Genomic DNA, 25,275 nt, shown 5'->3' on the forward strand with positions numbered 1-25,275 from the left:
GAGGTGCAGGAGAGGCACCTTCTGAAGTGCTGGGGTTAGGACTTACTGGGGGTCACAATTCAGACCATAGTAGCCCCCAGAACTGATTTCCAGGTTAAGGCTGCAGAACTGAGCCTCCTGGAGAGTCCCCCCTTAAAATGGAGAGCAGAGTGAGGATCCAGGAAGCCTCTGTGGCAGCAGCTGACTCCAGGAGTTGTGATCCTGGGATCAGGAGGCTGTAGTCACCACCCCAGAGCTGGTTCTAGAGTCAGGCAACCTGAGCGCCAGCCATCACACCCACATTCCAGCTATAGCAAGGATCCCCAGCAGAACATAGAACTTCACCCCTGAGGGTTTTACTTGCTGCTAGAAGTCACACAGTACTTCTCACATTGAATTGTCTGGAGCTTAGCTCCATTTGGCTGCAAGGGAGGCTGGGAACTGTAGTGTTTAATCCCTGTAGTCATGCACACAGCTAAAAATCTGGGGATGTGTTTCAAAGGAGAAGGTGAGGGCACGGGGGATGTATTCTGTGGGTCAGCAGCAGGCTCTGTAAACAGAGGTCCTGAGAGGCTTGGGAGCACGTTCATCATCAAGCAGGCAGCAGTGGCCAGGAGTCCCCCAGAGCTGGAGCCCGTGTTCCTGGGGGCTCTAGCCTCCTCTGGTTTCCTGGGAATGGCTTTGTGCAAGTTAACCACACAGCGCCTGCACCCGTGTGGCCAAGTGCTCGCTCCATGGCCAGAAACCTGGGTTTCTGTGGAGCTCGTGTTGTAGCTGATGGGCCAAAGAGGAGCCAACGGGAGATGGGGCGTCCGGGTATGCTTTTAACCTCAGTGCAAGTTATTTTGTGAGAGTTGCTCACCCCCGTTTTCTGGATGCAGATTCTTTTTTTTTTTTTTTTTTTTTTGCGGTACTGGGGATTTGAACCCAGGGCCTTGTGCTTGTGAGGCAAGCACTCTACCAACTGAGCTATATCCCCAACCCGGGTGCAGATTCTTAATCTGATCATTCTCTCTCTTCCCACAGCCCCTGGTCCAGTTTCTGACTTTCGAGTGACGAATGTCAGCACCAGGGAAATCGGCTTAGCCTGGAGCAGCAATGACTCAGAGTCCTTTAGGATTCTTACTAAAGGGGCTGGAGAACTTGGGAATGACACAACCAACCAAAGTATCACCATTGGTGGCTTACACCCTGGAACCAGTTATCATTTTGAAATATTTCCTCAAGGACCAAATGGGACTGAAGGGACACCCCAGACAGTTGATGGTAGAACTGGTAAGCAAGTGAGCCGTGCTTTCTGTCAAACAGTCATGTTTCTTAAAGGAAATGTGTATGATTTATAGATGTCATGTTTTCCACATATTGCTTTTCTTTTTATTAAGAAAAATCTTAAGTTTTCATGACACTTTTGCATATCTGTGATTTTTTTATTTTTTATTTTTGTGGTGCTGGGGATCGAACCCAGGGCCTTGAGCTATCTCCCCAGCCTGCATATCCATGATTTAAAAAGCAGACAAACAAACAAAAAACCCATATGTAATCTATCAAATGATACAACTGAGGTCATTTTATGCGTGTGATTTTGTAATCTGCCTTTTCCCACTTAACAGTTTGTCGTAAATATTTTCCTATCAGCGTAAGTGTTTCTACAGGATAATTTTGACAACTGCCTTGTATTCTGTTGTTTAAATGTTGGGACTGGTAGGTAATAATGGCTGATGGGTGTGTGTGTATGTGTGTGTGTGTGTGTGTGTGTGTGTGTGTGTTTTGGTACTGGGGATTGAACTCAGGGGCACTCAGCCACTGAGCCACATCCCCAGGCCTATTTCGTATTTTATTTAAAGACAGGGTCTCACTGAGGTGCTTAGCACCTCGCTATGTTGCTGAGGCTGGCTTTGAACTTGCAATCCTCCTGCCTCTGCCTCCTGAACCACTGGGATTACAGGCATGCACTACTGCGCCTGGCCCTTTGTGTATTTTGGTAACTACAATTTTATTGGAACACAACTATGCTCATTTGTTTGTGTACTCTCTACATCTTTTTTTATGCTAGAAGTAGTAATGACAGAGAATTTATGGCTTCTAAAACCTAAATTTTATGCTCTCAACCTGGCAGAGAAAGTTTTCTGAGTCTGGACTAGAAAAATATTCTCAAAGTGTGGTCCAGGAGTCTCTAACAGTGTTTTAGTTAGTTTTTTTTTTTTTTTTTTTTTTTTTTTTTTCCTGCTGTGACCAAAAGACCTGACAAGAACAATTTTAAGGCAGTAATGTTTATTTGGGGCTCATGGTTTCAGAGGTCCCGGTCCATAGATGGCCGACTCCATTCTTTGGGGCCTTAAGTGAGGCAGATGTCATGGCAGAAGGGTGAGACTGAGGAAATCAGCTCAGGATATCACAAGGATTCAGAGTTTAACTTTCAATATAAAACCCAATATAAACCTGTGACCTTCACCCCTCCTCTAGCCACATGCTACCCATGTGAGTCACCACCTAGTTAATTCCTGATAGGGGATTTTAATTCTGATGTCATTTTCATATGTATTCTTACAGTCAGAAAAATTCCTTACTTTAATTTATAATACAATAAATATTGGTAAATATAACCTATAGAAACAAAAATTCTCTGAGGCCCTTAATAACTCATAAGAAGGAAAGTGGTCTGGAGACCCACATGCTTTAAGAACTGTTGTTCTAGATGTGTTTGTTGTAAGTTAACCATTACCCCACTGTGGTTGGGCACCTCCACTGTTATTTCAGAAGGAACTTTGTGACATGGTTTTGTTAGTTTTGATATAATTGATATTGATGGAACAATTTTATGAAAGTAGTTTAAACAAATCGTTGAATTATTCCTAGGTTGTTTGGAGAAACTTTTGGGAATTCCTTGCTCATTCTTGTTTTTTTATTCTTTTTAGATAGGCTTGACAGAGTATATTTTGACATATTATACATACAAGTTCCACTGGTAGTGTAATCATATATGAACATAGAAAAGTTATGTCCAATTCATTCTTTTGTCTTTCCTGTTCCCATCCCCCATCCCTTCCCTTCATTCCCCTTTGTCTAATCCAATGAACCTCCACCTATCCCTCCCCCGTTTATCGAGTGTCAGTATCCACATGTCAGAGAGAACATTTGGCCTTTGGTTTTTGGGATTGGCTTATTTCACTTGGCGTGATAGCCTCCAGTTCTATCCCTTTACTGGCAAATGCCATAATTTCATTCTTCTTTATGGTTTCTTTATTGTGTATTTATACCACATTTCCTTTATCAATTCATCTGTTGTAGGGCACCTAGGTTGGTTCCATAGCTTAGCACACATAGGATTATCAGCTCAGCTTAAGGAACCAAACATAATTTCCACTCCAGAAGACCCCTTGAAGGGGTCATTTTATGACAAAATCAAAAGACCAGAGAGCTGGTAATAAGAACTGGTAAGTTCATCTGTGTCATGAAAGTGCCAGGATTTTTGAAGGAACTTTTTGTGTATTTCTTCCCCTGGTTTTGGAGTTTGCCCTTTGAAAACTAATTAGAGTTTGATGACAGAGGAGCGAGTTGAAAAGAAGTTGAAAGGAAGCAGGTCATCACGATGGTCCTGTTTTCTTCTTCTCTTCCTTTCCTCCGATCAGACCCTAGTGCCGTGTTTGGCATCCGCGTGGTCCACGTCACCACCACCGAGATGCGACTGGAGTGGCAGAATACAGATGGTGCTTCCGCGTATGTCTCCAACTTGGTGGTACAGTCTGAGAGCGGCTCCCGCGAGGTGAACAGCTCTGAGGAAGCAGCCACCCTGCAGGGCCTCATCCCGGGCACCTTATACAACATCACCATCTCTCCAGAAGCCAGCCAGGTCCGGGGACAGCCCAGCTCCGTTGTCCAGTACACACGTAAGTCTCTTAGGATGCCCTTCTGGGTGAGATTCTCCCTGCCTTTCACTTGGGGGCAGCACTGGTTGAATGATGGGATCAGGGTCCCTTGTGTTTCTGGGTTCCAGGGTGACCTTGAAGCGGAGTACATCAGCTTTGGCAGAGGTTCTGCTGTCCTTGTCGGGCACTGGTGTTGAAACCACGTGAACTTGGAATTGTCTTTGTTTATTTTGTGTGATACTGAGGATTGAACCCAGGGCCTCACACATGCTAGGCAAGCACTGAGCTGTATTCCCAACTCCTTTTATTTTGAGACAGGGTCTCTTTAAATTGCCCAGACTTGCCTCAAACTTGAGAGCCTCCTACTTCAGTCCCTGGGATTACAGGTGTGCGCCACCTCACCTGGCTTTAGAGACAAAGTGATTTATTCCATGGGAGTGGAGGACATAACTGTTCCATTCATTCCATGGGAATATATATACTGGAGGAGAGTCACCTTATCACGCTGGCACTGGAAGATCTTGCTCGGATGAGGAGCTTTGCTTGCAGAGAGGGAGGTGTTTTGCTAATATGCAAACCCAACAGACAGTAGCAGTGTTGGTTTATAATATACTTTCTGTATATTTTCCCTCTTTCATCAGTCAGATTTAAAAAACAGATTAGAAATCATACCTTAAAAATATATTTCCGATATGCCCTGAAGTATTAGAAGAAATCCGAAAAACTTTAACTCTTTTTAGATTTGATCTGTATAATTATTTCCTGAGAATCTTTCTGGGAAAGTCTTCTGTCCTTTGAGCCAGCAAATATTAGTTTTATTCATTCTTTTCAAAAGAAACCAGGCTATTTTTGCATGTAGTAAGTAAGATAGTCCTAGAATGCAAATTAGCCTCTGCTTTTCTCTAAATTTTTTTTTAAATTCCAGGGCCAAGCAGTGTGGCCAACATTGTCATAAACACCAGCACCACAGTGGCAACCTTAAGTTGGCAGAACCCTGATGCAGCCTCGCCCACATACTCCTACCGCCTTCTTATTGAGAAGGCTGAAAATTCCAGCAACGCAACTCAGGTGTTCAGGACGGATGTCGGGGTCACTAACGCCACAGTCATGGAGTTGATACCTGGTTCACTGTACAGAGTGGAGATCTTTACACAAGTGGGGAATGTCACCGAGTCTCTGATGCCCAGCTGGGAGTCTTTCTGTACAGGTGAGCAGCCCCAGGTGCCCGTGGACCCCCTCCTGTGTGGTGCTGATCTTGCAGGTGGTCCTCAGGTCGTCCTCTCCGCTCTGTAGTTCATTAGGTCATAGATTGCTGGCCAAGACATCCTTTTGTCATGGTGCCCTGGCCCTTTCTTCATTCAACAGATGTCTGCTGAGCACTTGTGTGCCAGATGGATAAGGCCCTGGAACTTGTGTTCTAGCTGGGAAGACAAATAATAAAGATAAAAAAGCACATTGTTTGGTGATAATTACTGCTAAGGAGAGGAGAAAAAAACAGAAGGGAAACATGAGACGTTTGTCTAGTGTGTCCAGGAAAGGCTCAATGAAAGGTGATTCTGAGCAGAGAGCCCAGAGAATCAAAGGAGCCAGCCACGTGGCTGTCAGGGTGTCTGAACATCACAGATGGAGGAGCAACTGGGCAAAGGCCATGAGGCTAGAGGGAGCCTCTGTCCTGGAGAAAGAGCAGGAGGCCAGTGGCAGGAGTGGACCCACAAGAGCGGCCAGGTGATTGGTCAGGGCACAGACCACATCCAGCGTTGCAGTTCCTGGTCTGGTTTTTCCACTGAAAAAGATGAAAAGGATATTGCTCAACATTTTCTCCCTTCTTGATCTTTACAACTCAGAAGGTGTGATAGAGAAGAGCCCATACTGAGCTGAGGTGTGTTGAGAGCCTCCCAGGGAAGGGGTTGAGGCAGTTTTGATGAGTGCTCCTGCTTACAGTTGATGGTGGTGCACCTGTCACCTCGGCACCTGAACCACCTCATTCCCTGTCCCCTTAGCTCCTGCATGCTCCCTTCCTTAGACCACACCATTCAAGAGGTTGGAATCTCATTGGACCAGCCGCTCCAGTGTGTGTTAGAGATGGACCTTTGGCCTCTGACCTTTCCTGTGGGGTGGTTACAGAAGCCCTTCAGCTTTGAGTTCCCTGCCAATGTGGGCACCATCCCATCTGGTTTGGTCTCTGATCTTTGGCATTTGGGTGGCTCCCATTGCTGATGCCTGTGGTAGCTATAATTATTGCAGCCTGTAGCAAGAGAAAAAGTTGATATGAGTATTTATGGCAGATGGGACATGAGCTGTTGAATTGGGTGCACTGGGTGGGTTACCTTTCAGGCCTCAGGTGGCAATGTGGGAACTGCACCAGGTGACTGGTGAGAGCTTTCCTTGCCTTAGAAATCTGTGGCGTTAGTGACAACAGTCTCCTCCAGTATGTGGGCAGTTTCCCGTTGATTTCAGTTCAGTGTTGCCCTCAGGAACTACTGGTCCTCAGACAGAGACAGATACCACTCCATTTTCAAGGCAAAGATGCTGATGCCATTTGGCCTGGATCACTCAGCATGCTGTGTGTGTGGAAAGTGCCCCAAGCTTCCATTTAGAAAACCTGGGATCCAGTTTTGGGTCTGCCAATCCCCAGCTGTGTCTTCTGCAGAGACTCACCTGGCTAAGCTGCAGCTGATTGAGTTGCTAAAGGGGACAGTATGAACCCTACCTTCCCCCTCAAGAATTGTCAGGAGGGCCCCTGATGGGGTGTAGAGGTGAAGAGGTTGCTGCCACTCACAGGCTGGCACTTCTCACGGAGCCTGCCTCCCTTCCAGGCGTCCTGCTCAGAGACCTACTCCCAGTGTTTCCTCTCATCCTAGGCAGTTCTGCAGTGGCGACTCAGAGCAGGCGGGGACTGACCCAAGGCTGCACAATCTTGTCTTGTCCAACTCAGGGTCAGGCCTGTCTGCTCATCGTGGCTGGGCCTTCTGCTCTGCATGTTTGCAAAAGCAAAAGTTCCAGAATCTCACAAGGCACTGTGCTTGCTTCGCAGAGCCTGCACCGGTGACCTCCTTCCACTGTGAGATGGTCTTCAAAGAGCCAGCCTTGGTTCTGAAATGGGCCTGCCCTCCTGGCACCAACGAAGGCTTCGAGCTAGGGGTCAGCAGTGGAGCCTGGGACAATGTGACACTGCTGGAGAGCTGCTCCCCCGAGAACGGCACTGAGTACAGGACGGAAGTCACGTATTTGAATTTTTCTACCTCGTACAACTTCAGCATCACCACGCTGTCCTGTGGAAAGATGGCTGTCCCCACCCAGAACACCTGCGTCACTGGCATCACAGGTGGGCTCCCTGGCAGGAGGTGGACCCAGTGGGTCTGCAAGTGTAACCTGGAAATCCATTTCTTAAAAATTTCCCCTAAATATGTATTTTTATTGGCATTGCCCATTCTATAGAAATCCGTCTGGAATAGCAGAAAAGAGGGTCTCCTTTTTTTATGTCCTAGGAGGTTCTGTTGCTTTGTAGAATAATACATGGCCATGTTTTCTTTTAAGTAGGGAGTTCTTTTCCTGCATTAAAAAGACATTTCTATAGAAATTCTCACAAAGTAGACAGTAGGATGAAATTCACGTGCCCAGCTGAACATGCGTCAGCTCTTGGCCAATCTCATTTACCTGTGGGGATCTCCCTCTCCCCCCAACTTCCTTGGGTAGGATTACTTTGAAACCAGTTCTGATTCTTATGTACTTTTATTTGTAAATATTTCACTAGGCATTACTTCAAGTTAGGAACTCCTCTTTTCTTTATTTCAGACACAGCTAACTTAATATTAAAAATGGAACAAGATCTTTAAAAGACCATTATCAGATATTTGGTCAAGATTTATATTTCCCTGGCATCTGTGTTAACAAACTCCAGAGCTGCTGTGGGAAACAGATTACTTCCTGTGCAGGGGATCCTCCTAGTTAATCTTTTCAGACCTGGTCTATTCTCTGTGTGTGGGTATATGTGCGTGGGGAAAAGTCGAGTTTTATAAATCTCTGCTTCATTTCATCTGTTCTTGTTTCTGCATGTCTTTGCCAGAGTTATGTCTTTGAATGACCTGGTAGGGCTCCTTCTTTGTGCTTTTCAACTCCTGGATATTTGTTCTTTAGGGCATAAGAATGTTCCTAACCATCTAAAGATTAGTGGTTGTAATAGCATGGGGGAGAAAAGGCTCTTACTTTGGAGAGCTGCCTTCTAAAGTGGTTGAGGAATTCTACGGACAGAGCCTTGGAGTTAGGCAGATCTGGGTTGGATCCCAAGTTCTGCCATTTATCAGTTGTGTGATCTCAGAAAAGCTATTTAACATCTCTGAGCCTTGTTTTTCTTTGTTGTGAAAGGGGAAATAATACTTATTTTCTAGGACTGTTGTACAAATCAGATGAGTACTGAAGACCACTTTAGAGTTGCCATGTGGGGCTGGTTAGGTTGTGCACTACACAATTCCTGGGAACACTATGTATGTAGACTGTGAATGCAGGGGGCTCTGAAGTTTTGTAGTACACACCTGCTCTGGACCCTAGGTCATGCCCCTTTGGGTTTCTGTGGCACTCTAGTACATAATAGAAGCCATGAACATTTTGATGGCTTTTTCATAGTTCTGTTTAGTGATATCATTTCAGTGTGTATAAACTACTAAAGATCAGCAGCCATGCCTGATTCAGTTTCCAGGGCTGAGCACAGTGCTTGTGTGGAGCACAGGAGAGCATCAGAATTAGTTGTTGAAACCGAACACAGTGGGACAGGGTGGATAATGACCGCGTATCATTTAGTCCAGCGATTCTCTCATTCTAATCTGCAGCTGCCTTGTTATAGATGAATTTTTATATATAAATGCAGCATGTGTTACATAAAGTGGAGTTGCATTTTCTCTGCGTTTGGAGGTGTTGGGTGGGGTAGATCCAGGAGAACTGGAGTGATAGTCTTTGCCAACATTCACTGGTTGCTTACTGTGTGCCAGGGTTGGGGAAGGGACTTGATGCAGTTAAGAAACACTGTGGTAAATAAGGTCGGCAGGGACCCTGCCGAGTTCAGAATTCAGGTAGAGACTGAGAGGAAAGGACTTCTGGGTTCAGTGGTGGGGGAGCTGGAGTCCTGTGCCAGTCTGAGGGCAGAGAGTTGGGGACCCTCTCTGGCCAATTGCTGATGGAAGGTATGGGGGTCTGTTTGGAAACTGCTGTTGGAACAGTTGACAGGCACGGGAACAGCGCCTCCAAGTGGTTGCTGCTGTCGGTTACATGAGAGGTTTCCAAAACTGGTAGCATAGAGCTGCTGGTCCACTAGAAGTACAATGGGAGCCTCATGTATCATTCAGAATTTTCTAGAAGCCACATCAAAAATTTAAAAAGGAAGAGCTAAAAGTAATAGCATTTAATTTAACTTGTATATTAAAAATATCTTGCCGGGCATCGTGGCACACGCCTGTAATCCCAGTGGCTCAGGAGGCTGAGACAAGAGGATTGCAGGTTCAAAGCCAGCCCCAGCAATTTAGTGAGACTGTAAGCAAACTAACAAGACCCTGTCTCAAAAAAAAAAAAAAAAATAAGGGCTGGGATGTGGCTCAGAGGTCGAGTGCCCTTGAGTTCAACCCCTGGTACCAAAATAAAAAATTAAAAAAAAAAAAAAGAAAAGAAAAATCATTTCAACATATAATCTGTTTACAGTATTAATGAGACATTTTGCCTTTGGGGTGCTAAGTCTGATATCCAGGCTCTTTTGTGCTTGTAGCACATCTGCATTCGCACTTGTCACATTTCTTGTGCTCCCATTGCTGTCTGTGGCCGGCGGCTGCCGTCTTGGGCAGTGCCAGTTTAGAGAATTATATTGTGGATTGTTTTGGAGTTCAGTTCTTTCAGTCTCCCTGAATCTTTGTATAATAATGAAAACAGCCCAAACCATATGTGGGAGACAAATTAAGTGGAGAGGGATCAACTTTAATTCAGCATTTCTTTTTCCTGAGCCAGTTTGGAGCCTGGCTTGGAAAGAGAAGGTGTGGAATTATGAAGGTCACCTGTGGGACGTTCCATTGTGGGCTTTTCTGCTTTCTGGAAAAAGGGTTGGTTCAGTTTTTCTAGGTGGCATTTCAGATCAACTCCACCAAAAATGGGGACTGTAGCGTGAAGGCCGTGGAGCAGGAGTGCAGCCAGGTCTCAGGAGAGCGTGTGTCCTCTCCCCGTCTCATCTTTGATTCTTCTCTGGGCGCCGGCCTGGTCTTTGTTCTGAGCTGGTGCTGATCCCGCCCCATCCCTGGGTGCGCAGATGTCTGTACAACCTCCTCATCCACACTTCAGCCTTGTACCCAGTGCTTTCTCTCACTGTCCGTCCACCTGTGTCTCTGGAAGAGGAACCTGGCCCAGCTCAAGTCAGAAGGTCTGTGTGTGGGGAGATGGGGAGGCAGGTTATCTTCAGAGGAGGGTGCTGGCTTCTCATGCCATTGCTTGTTGCCTTTGCTGCACGACTTTTCTGTCCATCTGTTGCCGTCCCGCTTGCCTGATTTTGCTTTGGTTATTGTCTGTGCTTTTGGTGTCGTATCTGAGGAACCATTGTCAAGACCAATATCAAGGAGCTTTTCCCTTATGTTTACTTGTAGGAATGTTGCATTTTCAGTTGTGAAGCTGAAGTCTAGAGCTCATGTACAGTTTATTTTGTGCATGGCATAAGATAGGAGTCCAGTTTCATTCTTTCCTATGTAGCTATCCAGTTTTCCCAACTATTTATGAAGAGACTCTCTTGTCCCCATGGTGTATCTCGGCACTCTTGTTGAAGACCAGTTGGTTGCATATGTGTGGGTTTAATTGTACATTCTCAATTCTGTTTCATGGAGCTATGTGTATCTTTATGCCTCTACTATACTAGTAATTGCTGTGGCTTTGTAGTATATTTTGAGGCCTCCAGTTTGGCTCTCCTTTCTCATGATTACTTTGGTTATTCTCTTATCTTTTATAGGCTTATATGAGTTTTGGTATTTTTTTTTCTATTTCTGTAAAAAAATGCCATTGGGATTTTGATAGGGATTATATCGAATCTGTAGACTTCTTTGAGTACTCTGGACATTTTAATAATATGAATTCTCCCATTCCATGAAGATGGGATGTCTTCCTATTTATCTGTGTCTTTCATTTCTTTTAGCAATGTTGGGTAGTTTTCAGTGTACCGTTCTCAGCCTCCTTGGTTGTATGCTAATTATACCTCAACAAATCTGTTTAAAAATAAAAGAAAATAAAAGTATATGTTGTTTAGATATAGCAACAAAACCAAATAAGGTTGCTGGGAGCCCGCCCTGGAAATGTGGTTAGACACACTGAAGGGTTATTGTGATTAAGGCAACTCCAGGATCCACAGTCTCTGCATGTCACTGATTTTCTTTCCTGCCTCTCTCTCCCTTCTGGATCTTATTTGCACCACCTGGCATACAGCTGCCAGAGCATGGATAGATCTTGGGGAGGGCATTCAAGCACATTCTTCACCTATTACTTTGGAACTGGAGATTGAACCCAGTGGTGTTTTACCATTGGGCTACATCTCCCCTTCTTTTTTAATTCTTTTTTTTTTTTTTTTTTTAATTTTGAGACAGGGTCTTGCTAAGTTGCTGAGACTGGCCTTGAACTTGTGATCCTTCTGCCTTAGGCTGCCCTGTTGCTGGGATTGTAGGCGTTTTGTTCGTTCTTTGGTTTTATGTGTCAGGTGATCATGTTTTGTTTTGATTTGTTTTCTTTCAGACCCCCCTCCTCCAGATGGATCCCCTAATATTACATCTGTCAGTCATAATTCAGTAAAGGTCAAGTTCAGTAGGTTTGAAGCCAGTCACGGACCCATCAAAGCCTACGCTGTCATTCTCACCACTGGGGAAGGTAAGGAGGAGCCGCCGCGGGTCAAATGGTGTGCGGGATCTGCCGCGACCACTGAGGCCTATTAGTGACACAGACACGTGCCTCACTTCACACTGCAGCCCCTTTTTTGGCCCTCAGAGAGGGGGAGTTGGCTCCTGGCCTGGTGATCTTGGTCTGGGGTCAACACATATCGCGTTCCCCTGCCCGCAGAGAAACACGAAACCGGATCGGGGCAAGTTCTTTATTTTCTGCTAGCAGTTACTTCTGGCTGGCCGGCGGCCGGCGGCTCTTGCAAGCACCTTACATTACATACAACAACCAATCAGCTTATAGATCACGAGGAGAAAGCATGGACAGTAATGGAGCATAATAGTGTGGATATAGCAAGCATGCAGTGTCCACGAGGACCCATGGCCAATCACATTAACTTCCTCAAATAACGCCACTTGTTGGACAGAGAATTAGTCTGCTGGAGGTACCTGGTTTTGTTCTCAGCACTTCCTTGGCACCTTGCCAGGCGCCATCTTGGCCACGCCGAAGGGCTGGGGGTCCGCGGTACCCCGACAGCTCCCCCTTTTTTATTTATTAAAAGAATGCTGGCTCGGGATTGTGCCTGTCTTAGGCGGAGTGGTCAACCATCGTCATTACCCGTCATCGGATAACTGCAGAGCATGCTACAGCTCCTGTCTTAGGTCGGTACGAAGTTACCTTCTTCCTTACCCGTCATTGACTACCGATCCAGCATGCTCAGCCAGACTTGAGGAGAGCTGCCAGCCTCTAAGGCCATCATGGCTTGATGGAAAATGATGCGATCTCTGGCATGAACTTGGCGTATACGCATGATAAAGCATGTGAGGAAGATAATTGCAATGATCATTAACACACACAATGCTCCCATTCCTGCCCATTGCTTTACAAAACTGAAGGAAGAGGATAACCAATTTTGCATTTCAGATATAGGGGCTATATTAACTCTAGTAGAATTGAGGCTAACAATTTGTGATCTAAGAATGGCAGTAAGATTATCAAATTTATAAGACCAATTGACACGTAGCTGAGTAGTTATGATTTTAGACAAATTTGCTGCATAACTAAGATTATGATAAGCTACAGGTGTAATGCACAGTCCCGGCAGATGATAAATACACCCCACGCTTAACAGTTCTTGTAAAAGGTCCATCTGTTCTTGAAGTAAGTCCACTCGCTGGTTTACAAGAAGAATCCCTGCTTTTAGGTGTTGATCCACTGCTTGCTGAGTGGATAAAGCAGTAGCAGTCTGTTGAACCACATTATTGAGTGTAGCTGCAGACTGTACTGACGCAGTTAAGGCTACAGCTGCTGCATGGGCTGCTGCCGCTGATGCAACTACGGCGGTAATGACTGCCGTGGTGATTCCAAAGTCCCTCTTATTTCTGGAAAGCAATACTGGCAATTCATCATCTGTAACAGAGACTGGGACTGGTAGGAAGGTAGGAACACACATTAAGTCTGCCAGCAGGAACCTAGAAGCATTTTAACATTGAGAGATAGCACGAATCTGAAGTACAATTGAGAGAAGCAGTTGTTTTGTTACATAGTTGAACTGTTCCTCCTAAGAGACTAAAAAGAGGTTGTAAGTTAGTTTATTCCGTGGAAACACACAAACTGAGCCGCAGCTCCAGTAAAGCACCGGGTTACCCTTATTACCCAGAGTTAAAAAACCCCAAACAAAGAGACAAAGAGAAAGTTTATCTTTAGGGGACCTGAAGGTCTCCTCTATTCCCCCTTTTTGTTTATCATGGATAGAATCTTATATCCATTTGTCCATCCTGCCTCGGTTATCAGTTTGCTTAATCATTTGGTACTGTTGAGTAAGGACCATAGTTTGGATTGTTTAAAGGGAATAATACAGACTTCTCCAGGCAGGGAGAAAGGGGCCATGGCTGATATTTCAAAAGTCCCGAGAAGTGAGCGCACCCTACATCCCCTATAGGTCAAAGTTTCCTTTGTTCTTCAGTTCTCTCGCCCCTTACCTTACTCTCCTTCCTGCCTTCGTGACTAGGCCTGGTTTTGCATTAAGTGAGAAACCATGGGCAGGGGGAGGGCCAAGGTGATTTAGGCAGGTAAGGGCCCAGGGGGCATTAATTAGCATCTCCTTGCTTGCAGTCCTTGATAAAGGCAGGTAAATTTGGTAATCAATGGGCTCCAGAGATCCCCGACATTTTCAAAGGCAGATGGCTTCATGGCTTCATTTCCTCAAATTGACCCGATTCCCTATTTCTACACTAACTACCTGTCCTTAATTCTGGCTTCATTCCCCGCTTTAGCTATAGGAACTCCCAACTGCTTTAAGGAAAAGGGGGCATCGGTCGTTCTGGCTGCTTCGAAGCTGAAAGGGGGCAGTGAGGGGCAAGCAGTTTGGAGTTCCTTTTTTAAAACTCGGGTCAATCGAGGGGTCCGAGGTAGAAGTCTGGTTGGGGAGGAGCAGGTTGTAAAGTCATCTGGGGGTGGGTGCTTCTATGATAGAAGAACAAAAAGACATGAGTACTGAAATGAAATTAGTACAAAGTAAATGTTGCAGCATCTGGAACATGCCACTGAGTATCATGAAAATGACAGAAGTCAATTTCTTTATTTAGGTCTTAACCAATATTGCCTTCCCTACTTTCTAAAGCATCCTAAGGAGGACTTTCTTTGCAAGCAAATAAAGAGGATTTCCATTTCACACAGGGCATCCCTGTGGAGGTATCAGGTTGCTTTTTTTCCTTAGGGGGCTCTGATACTTCCTTGGGGTCAGCAGGTAGGACTGAGTGTCCTCAGGTTGCTGCTGTGAGGCCTCTGCACAGGCCTGGGTTTAAATTGCTGATTTGTTGCTTTGGGCAGTTCATTCATGTGGAAAACCCAGGGCCACCTCTGCCCTGGTCTCAACCTGTGGTGCTGTTCTCATCTCCTTGAGGAAGTCGGGGACCAAACAGGGATCCGCGAACACAGAAATTTGCTGGTTCCAAAATTTCAAAAAGTGATGTAGAAACATCCCCCGTCCCCTCTGTCTTTATTTTGGGTCTGTTTCAAGTTCTTTTTCATTTTGCCGTGGTGTTTTTCAACAAATCCCAAGGCTCATACCTTTGCTGATATTGCCTAGTGGCCATCCTGACCAGTACTGGCCTGTGACCAGTGGGACCACAGGCCTTGGGCCAGATGGTCTGGCTTAGGAATCCAGGACGGCGTGGGCCCTGGGACCTTGGGCCAGGCCCTGTCAGTTACCTGTGCTTCCATTTTCTCGTCTGTAGAGTGGGGGTGATGAGCTTTGGTGATGAGATGGGGTGGGGTGTGTGTGAAGTGAGTTTATGTAAGCAAAGCCCCACGGCGAGAGGTCCTTGAGAGGTGGTAGCCGGGGTCATGGTCATGCACAGCAGGGTCATAATGTAGGAGAACGGGAGACCTCAGTCTCTCTCTGCTGTCTCTTAAGATTCGCCCTCTGTCTTCCTCAGCTGGTCACCCTTCTGCAGATGTTTTGAAGTATACGTATGAGGATTTTAAAAAGGGGGGCCTCGGACACTTACGTGACATACCTCATAAACACTGAAGAAAAGGGGCGCTCTCAGGGCTTGTCTGAAGTCTTGAAATACGAAATCGACGTTGGGAATGAGTCGACCACCCTCGGCTATTACAACGGGAAGCTGGAGCCTCTGGGCTCCTACCGGTGAGGTCTTTGTTCTTGATTGGGGGCCAGCCTCGTGCGTGCAGAGCTCTACGTGCCTGCAGTGGCAGACTTATCTCAGCAGCCTGATTTTGGTCCTTGTCATCCACAGGGCTTGTGTTGCTGGCTTCACCAATATTACCTTTAACCTTCAAAACGAGGGACTCATCAACGGAGCTGAGAGCTATGTGACCTTCAGTCGTTATTCAGAGGCCATTTTCTTGCCCCAGGATCCAGGTAGAGGAAAGACAGTGGTCCTGTCACCAGTTCAGGGGTCCACAGAAGCCCACTATCTGTGTGCCTCCTTTGGACCTGGGGAGGGGGGCGTTGGAGTGTCCGCCTCTCCCCTCTCAGAAGTTGAGATGTCACTTGGCCATGGGGCTCAGTTCAGTTTCCCCCTCTGAGGTCCCCGACGGCCCCGGTCCCACACACCCCCTTTTCTAAAACCCATCTGCATAGGTTATTTAGTGTTTGATTTTAGCGTGGCCATTTGTGAGCTCATGTGCAGGGCACACAATTCTTGAATATTTGCATCATAAGGAATCACAGAAATTACCTTGTTCAATGTCTGTGTTAGAAATAAGGCTTTTAAGACCCTTCCCCAGGGTTACACAGCCTTGGAGGCCTGCACTCTGGCCTTGGACTCCTTGTCAAGTGTTCCTGCCCACGATCAGAGAACTCAGTGGTATGGGAGCTTCAGGGACCTCAGGGGAGCCCCTCGCCCATCCATGCCACAGACAAATGGACTGGTTTGTTAGCTCATCTGTTTTTTCTACCTGGCAGTTGTTAGGCATGAGAAAGAATTCCCCAGAGGTGAAGTCTGGGGAGCCCCTGCTCCCCCCAGTCAACAGAGTGATTTTATGACACCTTAGCATGGTGCTGTGAAGTTTTTTTTTTTTTTTTTTTTTTTTTTTTTTTTGCTCACACATGGGTGTTAGGCTCAGAAAACCTGAAGTGGTTGGGTAATCACTGATCTAGCCCAGTTCCCTAAATTTATCATCGAGGCACTGAGACCTAGAGAGGAATTGGACCTTTCTCACTACCATCCATTTAGTGGTGGAATGGGGATAAAGAATGCAGCTCTCAAATGCCTGGACTAGTTTAAGGTCCAAGGATAGTTGACTGTCCTCCGTGTGCATGCGTGTGTGCATATGCGTGCACGCGTGCACTCTGAGCACACACAGGCCCCTGCCCTAGCCCTGTGCTGTGAGGCAGTTGTCTGCTCGTGAGGGTCCTGCAGGAACACCTCTCCAGGTACCTCCCGTTTGGACTCTGCCCAGGTGTCATCTTTGGAGCTGTGTTTGGATGTATCTTTGGTGCTCTGGTCATCGTGGCTGTGGGAGGCTTCATCTTCTGGAGGAAGAAAAGGTGAGGTTGCTTATGTTGATTAGAATACTCTCCCCCAGCAGGGGGATTTTCAGGCCCGTTGGCCCGTCCCGGCGGCCACATGGGGCCGTTGGAGAACACCACAGCGTAGGATGCTGTGCTCACATGGAGTGTTCTCGTCCACAAGGCCGTTCCACGTGGTGGTGGTCAGAGATTTCCTTTTAGAGTCAGCCAGGTCTCACACAGGCTCCCTCTCACTCGCTGTGGGGAAACTGGGCCTCAGCATCCTCCTTTGTGGCGTAGGGATAACAACAGTGCCCAGCTGGCGAGGCTGGAGCCTTGGTAGAGGAAGTGCTTTGCACACATCTCGTGCCTTGAGAGCTGCTATTTGATCTGTACTAGCACCTGTGGGCGGTTAAACGGGGATGGGAAGTAGCAGCCCTGTTTGGATGCTTTTCATGTGCTTGTGTGTGTGCTTTCCATGAATTATTTCCTTCCTGAGGATCTGGAGAGGCAGATCTTGTGAGCCCCAACCCAGGATGCAGAGGTGACATATTATAAGCGTTGGTGTCTAGCCTGCTGTATCCACTTCAGACGGAGTGAACAGCTTCACTTCACCATCATTTTAAGTGGCTACTTAATATTTAACTGTGGCTACAGAATATTTAACTGTGTGGATGTACCATCTATTTAACCAATTTATTGGATGTTTCTAATTTTTGACCACAGTTACATATACTTGTGCACACTCATGATTATTTCCTTGATTAAATTCCAAACTAGACAAATATTGGGTTAGTGGGTATGCATGTTTTCAATTTTTGGTACATGGCTGCCAAACTGCCTTCCAGTATGGAGTTGAGTGGACAGCGGGGGAGAATGCAGGTGCCCACCAGCGTGGTAGCACTAGAACCAACGTGTTTTTTTCGTTGATTGCATTAACTTTCCAAATAGGCTTTCACACAAATGGAGTATGAAATAATAAGTCTTGATTTTCAGTAAGGAAATGCTGCTGATACATATTTGCAAGGAAATTCCTAACAGTTGCTTGAGTAAGATTTCCTCATACTTACCTGTAGTATAAAAGAGAATAGCTTTACAGATTTGTAACCAGAATTTGCTGCTTGGACTGCTGAGTTTGGTAGTAGTGAGCAGGGTTTAGTGTCTGATATGAACCCACATGTCCAGGGAAAGGCATTCGGTATAGGTGTGGAAGGGGTAGGTGCAGGATGAGCCTGTTTTGTCTGATGGGTCTCTTTTTCTTTCTAAACAGGAAAGATGCAAAGAACAATGAAGTGTCCTTTTCTCAAATTAAGTAAGTCTCTAGAGTTATGAGCTTTACTTTGAGATACACACAAAAAATCCCCCAATCTGTTCAGTGACAAAAGAATTTCCCATGGAACTTGCTGTCATTTCTCCTGATTGACAGAGTTGACTGTGATCGTCTGGAAGTTCTTGATAGCTGTTTTCTACCAGAAATCTGAAGCTGTGTTCTATTGTTTATCAATAAACACATATTTTGTGATTTTTTTCTTTAAAAAAAAAAACTTAAGTGAGTTATTGAGATCTAGGGGGAGAGGACAACTTATGTAAAGTCACAAATATGATCAGTTATACAAGAGAGTTGGATTCCCTGATTCACAGTTCATCATTTTGTAAATAATATTATTTTAATCTCCAGCCCTCATCCCATCCTTCCCCCCACAAATTATGTTCTGTGTTTTGTTCTTTTGAGGTGAGGTTTACTTCCCAAATGAGCAGGTTTTTCTAATTGCTTATTTTTTTCTTCCCCTTCTATGACGAAGACCTAAAAAGTGAGTAACACTTTTTTTTTTTGTAACTTACATTTTTCTACTTTTAGCACGAACTTCAGCGAATGTAAACCAAATACTAATAAGTTGTTTTGTTTTCTTAGATCCAAGTTAATCAGAGTGGAAAATTTTGAGACTTACTTTAAGAAACAGCAAGCCAACTCGAACTGTGGGTTCGCAGAGGAATATGAGGTATGTGGTTGCAAAGTTTGTTTTCCATTGCTTTGCGTTTTCTCCCGAGTGTCGGGAAGCCACCTGTTTTGGGGTTACGGTGAAGCTCTGGGTAAGAGGTGACTGACTGTGTTAGAGGGATGAAACTTGTGCCTGTTCCTTGGGGATCCCATTGTTGACCCTGAGTGCTTGGATGACCTGTCACTTTAGTAGATGATGTGTTTAGTCTTGATATCTGAGGATCGCCCAGAGAGGTAGAGAAACTGGGCATATGAGTTGGGAGACTGTTGAACAGAATAACCAACACCCTGCATGAGCTAGAGGTAAACCAGATGGGGCATTAAGAGGTCTCCAAGTTTGACTGGAGGGTTATGTGCAGCCCTGCGGAAGGAGTTGCACCCCCAGTATCTGAGTTCCAGTCCTCCCACGCTCTGTCTCCCAAACCAGCCCAGGGACTGCCCTGCTCAGGATGTCCCTGCATGCTGGTCCTCCATGTGCTGCCCTTTGCGGGGCTCCACGTCTACACCCTGAGATCCTGCTTACCACCCGGCACGGCTCAGACCTGCCTCCTCCATGGCCTTTCCTCAGACCCCCCTGGGGGCACTTGAAGTCTCTGCCTGTCCTTTGCAGTGTCTGTCCCTAGACTGCCCTGTTCCATTTGTGACGTGCTGCTGTTTTCCACCTGCAGCATTGGTTTAATTCTGCCTTGTCATCTTGGCGATTTCTGTCTACCCCTCTCCTCTAGGTTGCAAGCCCCTGGAAGGCAGGAATTGGCCTTTTTATCTTCTTCAAGCTCTGTGTTGGTTTTCTGGGACTAAAGCACACAGAAATGTATTTATTTAATTTTTTTTTTGTACTATGGGTGCTATACCACTGAGTCAAGTTCCCTAACCCTTTTTATTTTTTATTTTGAGTCAGGGTCTTGCTCAGTTGCTGAGGCTGGCCTCAACCTTTCAGTCCTCCTGCTTCAGCCTCCTGTGTCACTGGAATTACAGGCATGCACCACTGCAATTGGCTAAAATGACAGAAATTTGTTATCTTGTGGTTCTAGAGGCCAGAAGTCCAAAATCAAGGTGTTGGCTGGGCCTGCTCCAGCCTTTAGGGGGAGGGTCCTTCCTTCCCACCCATAGCTTCTGGTGGTCCCGGTTATTCCTTGGTTTTGTGGTAGCATCACTCTAATCTCTAGCTCCATCTTTACATGGCCTCTCCTTGGGGTATCTGTGTCTCTTTGCCTCTTTTTCCTCTTACATTGACACCACCCACATTAAGGGACCACAGGTTAAGGGACCACCCTCTTCTAGCATGACCTTATTTTGATTTGATGACATCTACAATTACAGAATTTTCCAGTAAGATCCCACTTATCATTGGTACTGAGAGTTAGACCTTCAGCCTATCTTTTGGGGGACACATGATAAATCATCACCTCTGCATTCCCCCTTTTGTCCTGATACACTCTGTGCTCAGGGTAAATAAAAGGTGAGGACTAAACAACGCATTCATTTTGCTTTCAGGATCTGAAGCTTGTTGGAATTAGTCTACCCAAATACGCAGCTGAGCTGGCTGAGAACAGAGGAAAGAATCGCTACAATAACGTTCTGCCCTGTAAGACTTCGCCCACGTCCTCTTTCTTCCCTTTTTTCTTTTGCTGGCCAGCACATCTCTACCAGGGGTGGGGAATAGTGGCTCTAACTAATATCCACCCTTCTAGAACTATTCGGTGGTCCCCTCCTGTATGTTAAATGCTGATGTCGCTTATAATTAGTCCTCAGGATCACCTTACGGAGTGGGTAGTAGGATATTTTCATTGCAGATGAAAAACACGCAGCACCTAGCATAGGCGATTTGTTCAGGGTCACACGGGCTGGAATGGCAGAACCTGGCTCTGGACCAGGCCTGCGCGTCTCCTCAGTGTGTGCTCTTAACCCTGCTGTCTGCCTCTCAGCCCTTTTATTTCAGTTTGTAGAGTTTCGGGATGAAGGTGGGCAGAGGCATGCAGGACGTCACACTTTCTGCTCGTCCAGACGCTCTTCTGATTGGCTGAGCACGTTCTCTCGCTAAATATGGGTTACATTTGGGTTCCTTCCTAGTTTTAAGAATTACCAGTCTTTGCCTCACAACCAGCAGGGATAATAGCAAATTGAGTTTAAAAGGAGAATCATTTATTACATTGGCAGTTGGATGAAAGTTTGTTGTGGTCTCTCTTTGGGGTGCGGGTTAGGGCCCAGAGAGAGGTGCAAGTGCGTTGCAGCCATGTTCTGATTTAGCTGACCCAGACCTTGCAGGTGATTTGTACATCAGGATGTCCAGAGACATTGTCTTTTCAATTTGAAGCCATGTTTTTTCTTTCCTGGACTAACACATTTAATTTCTCAGTTTAGTCTCAGCATTTTTCTGGAGCTCCTGGGTTCTTTGTTTTTCATTTCCTCCCCTTACACTTGACAAGGAGTATTGACCCCTGTTCTGAGAGAAATCTTTTTGGAGTAGGCTGGGGGAGCTGCCTTAGTGCTGCTTCTGAGGTCACCTCAGATTATCAGCCCGCTTTCATGAACATCTGTGGAGTTTCAGATCTGAAGAGAGTGCTGGAATTGGTGTCTGGGTATTGTTTCTCCTGGAAGACTTTTGGCTGAGACTCACTCTGGTAACTAGGTTTAGCTTTGCTGAGTTATTTTGTCCCAGAGAAGGTGAGGTGGGTGTGGGCAGAGATAGGGAAGCACGGGTGGTACCACATAAGGCCCATCCTGACACTTGGAATTCTAAGGTTATTTCACTGCTGGGAAATCAGGCAAGTTTGTGTGTCTTGTTTTTGAAAACGATAATATTTAGAAAACACGAGTACTTTAGACACTTATGCTCATAGTAGTCTTATACATTCAGTTTATTCTTGAACTTAGTGCTTTTTCTATAAGGATAGAGGCAGGGTAGAAAAGGTTCTCTACCTTGCTGTGGTGGAACAGGCATTAACTTTGCATTATCTGCTGCTCACCAGATGTAAAGATTTGGATACGTCACTTCATCTCCGTAAGCCCTGGTTTCCTCATCTGTAAAACAGGGTAAAAGCTTGTCACATCTCCATCTCCTGCTCCTGCTCTTGGCAGACGCCTGGGGCTGCTTGCTGTGTCTGAGCAGGGGGACTGATGTGGTTAGGAGCTGGCTGCCTGGGGTCTAACCCGTCTCTGCCACTTAGGAGCTCTACTTGGGTGGCCTCTGTGCTGCAGTCACATAGGGTGACTGTGGGATTAAATGAGCTTGTGTATAGGAAGCCAAGCTGCCCGTCTTCCCAGAGACATGTCCTGGGTCTTGTCCTTCTGTTCTCTTCCATGCATGCAACTTCCTTAACCTCGATTTCTCCTTTTAATGTCACAGATGATATTTCTCATGTCAAACTTTCGGTCCAGACCCATTCCACTGATGACTATGTTAATGCCAACTACATGCCGGTAAGTGGACAGATGACTCGTAGTACTGGGTTGTTACATCAGAAACATCAGTGCTCCTTTCTGGTTTGTTTTGACACCGAGTATGTATTCCCTGTCTTTAGGGCTATCATTCCAAGAAAGATTTTATTGCCACACAAGGACCTTTACCCAACACTTTGAAGGATTTTTGGCGTATGGTTTGGGAGAAAAATGTCTATGCCATTGTTATGTTGACCAAATGTGTTGAACAGGGAAGGGTAAGTATCTAAAAATTTTAAAATAAAATTAAATTAATTTTTTTTTATTGTGGTACAGGTATCTTAGAAACTGGCTTTTTAAAAAACCTCCTCCTAGACATTACCATCTTTGTTCTTAGAACTTTATTTTCTTTTTATTCCTTAAAAGTGTTTTCTTCTTTTTTTTAACCTTTTATTAATTTTCATTAATGTTTTAATTATGCAGAATAATGGGTTTGTGTTTATTTGTACATGCAGATAACATATTTTGATTATGTTCACTTTCCCATTATCCTCCCTTTCCCCTCCCCCAGATTCCCTGCCTCTTCTTTAAAAGTCTCTCTGTTACTTTGCACGTCATATTTTTTTTTAATCTTGAAAAAATTTGATTTTGTCATTCTGTTCATTTGTGTACAAATAGCAACATCCTCAATTTCAGTGAGTCACTGCTGCTGGAGTTAGTAAGTAGCAGGAGTTGGGTTAGTGCCGTACAGTCTCCAGTGAGATCATTTTAGTTAACTTTTCTGTCACTATGACCCAAAGACCTGACAGGAACAACCTAGAGGAGAAAAGGTTTACCTTGACTCATAGTTTTGTGGGTTCAGTTTGTGGCCAGCTGACTCCATAGTGTGGGCTGGAAGTGAGGGTCATCATCTTGGCTTAAGGGCGCAGCAGAGGAAAGCATCTCAGGACCTGACAGTCAGAAGGCTGAGCGAGAGCTCTGCTCATCAGGGATAAAACGTAAACCCTAAGGCACATCCTGGTGACCTGCTTCCTCCAGCCACACCCTACCTGCCTACAGTTACTGCTCAGTTAATCCACATTAGTGGATTAACCCATTGATTAGCTTACACCTCATAATCTAATCATTTCACCTCTGAAAATTCTGGCATTGTCTCACACACGAGGTTTTGGTGGACACTGCATATCTAAACTAACAGAGATGTGTAGCTCTGTCCACAATCAGTTATGTGCATGTGAGCAAGCCCACCCTGTCAGTAAGTAGACGGCTTCTTCATCTCTGAGCTTAGAGATTCCACCGACTCGGTGATTTTCAAACTTAGTTTTTAGCACTGACGCCCTTTCTTGAAGCAAAATCTCAGTCTTATCCCCAGATAAGTTTCAGTAGCAACTCTTCCCGTGGCTGGAATCCTCCTATTGTTTCCATCAACAATAAGATTTCTTCTAGTAATAAGATTCTATATTTCCATAAATGGATAAGAGGAAGATAGAAAAACGTGCTAAATTCAAAACTTCTGTGCCGGATGTTACTCAATGAATTTTTGCTATTGTTGCTGGGAATTGAACCCAGGGCCTCGCAGATGCTAAACACATGCTGTACTGCTGAGCTGCATTCTTGATTTTTAAAAAATGTAGACTTATTTCTTGAGGAATAGGAATTGATTCCCTAAGCCAGCGGTTCTCACACTTGCATGTCCTTCAGAATCACCTGGAGGGTGGTTCTGCCCCGTTTCTCATTGAGAACAGCATTTCTGGCAGGTGCCAGGTGATGCAACTGATGTCCACGGTACTCACTTCAAGTTGGTCCTGTCCTGGGTGATAGTGGAAACTCATCAGGTGTCATTTAAGAAAAAGTTCTTAAAAAAAGTTTTGGATGGCAAGTAAAACTCTTATTTTGCTCACTGTTCTTTTTTTCTGTTTTTTTTTTTTTTAAAAACTAAAATTTCTGTGAATGTGTATAAATGCATACACACACACACATATGACTATTATTTCATAGTAGAAATTATACAGAGGCTTTTTAAACCTCTTCTTTTAACCTAGTATTGTGTCTTAGGAATGTGGCTAAATCATCAAGTAGTTCTTTAAAACATAAAGTTACCAGATGTTACCAGCTCCAAGAGTGGGTAAACTCCTGTGCTAGCGGGTGGGGATGGAGGAGGGAGGGTCACAAGGTCGGCAGGTGATGGTGGCCTGCACTGGGTTGCTTGTGGTAGACAGGCTGGGTTCTGCAGTCCTTGTCGCATTAGGACAATAGACTATCAAGGACACGGAAGAAGATTCATTTAATGAATGCAGATAAACTTTATAGTACTGCTGAGCCCAGGGCCTTGTACGTGGAACATTATCATAACTGTTAGACAAGCTAAAATGACAGTTAAATGTATGGAGAACATGAAGATGAATTTAGATGGGCCATTGTTCATCTTAGGTTAGGGTAGAAGTGGGTGTTACTGGTTGGGTCAAAGGGGAAGGAAGCCAGTGTATTTTTTGCATTAGAATTGCATGATCCCCCCACCCCCCCATCAGGGAATGAATCCAGGGGTGCTTGACCACTGAGCCACCCCAGCTTTAAAAATTTTTAAATTTTTATTTTAGTTTTTATTTTAAGACAGGATCTCACTAAGTTGCTTAGGGCCTAAGTTACTGCCATATTTGTTACTCTTTTCCTATATCAACCCTGGGAAGTATTATCATTAGTTTATATAGGGAGAAATGGAGGCTCAAAGAACCTTATAACTTGCTCACAGAGTAGCCACAGAATCTGGCTGGAAAGGGACCGAGCTGGGAATCAAATCCATGTCAGAATGTGTCCCAGTCCTCAGTTCTTTCTTGGAATAGTGGTGCCAACACCAGGATCTTAAAAAAAGCAGATTCCCCAGCCAGAGTCAGCGTCTCTGGAGGGGAAACCCAGGCATTTGTTTTTAAAAGAAAACAAACCTCCCCAATAAGTCAGATATTATCAGTCAAGTTTGAAACCACGAGCAATGGAACACACCTTGGGAAGTTGTGTGCGTGCACACGTGTGTGTAAGATATTTGCCAAATGGAAATTCAGATGTTCTTGAATAGGAGTTGTTTCTTGGTTTTGATTTCTGTTCACATCTGCTCACAAACTTTTTTGAAATTGAAGATCTCAAAGTGATTTATCCATGATCCCCTTTCTTGGTGTCTGTATTTGGACTACAAATGG

General features: G+C 45.2%; 1 protein-coding gene across 1 annotated transcript in view; it reads left to right on the forward strand.

The window, feature by feature from the left end:
• The first annotated feature begins 713 nt into the window (after positions 1-713).
• LOC124959437 (receptor-type tyrosine-protein phosphatase eta-like) overlaps positions 714-25,275 on the forward strand; it is a 32,954-nt gene continuing 8,392 nt past the window's right edge. Inside the window, 16 exon segments of the mRNA XM_047517896.1 lie at positions 714-795; positions 1,006-1,254; positions 3,609-3,866; positions 4,771-5,052; positions 6,880-7,170; positions 11,589-11,720; positions 15,170-15,222; positions 15,224-15,381; positions 15,491-15,615; positions 16,659-16,746; positions 17,978-18,019; positions 18,510-18,518; positions 18,620-18,707; positions 20,201-20,291; positions 22,053-22,126; positions 22,228-22,362. Coding sequence (XP_047373852.1) covers positions 714-795; positions 1,006-1,254; positions 3,609-3,866; positions 4,771-5,052; positions 6,880-7,170; positions 11,589-11,720; positions 15,170-15,222; positions 15,224-15,381; positions 15,491-15,615; positions 16,659-16,746; positions 17,978-18,019; positions 18,510-18,518; positions 18,620-18,707; positions 20,201-20,291; positions 22,053-22,126; positions 22,228-22,362 — 2,157 coding nt within the window.

The sequence above is a fragment of the Sciurus carolinensis genome, chromosome 11 (genome assembly GCF_902686445.1).
Source record: "Sciurus carolinensis chromosome 11, mSciCar1.2, whole genome shotgun sequence".
NCBI classification, from domain to species: domain Eukaryota; kingdom Metazoa; phylum Chordata; class Mammalia; order Rodentia; family Sciuridae; genus Sciurus; species Sciurus carolinensis.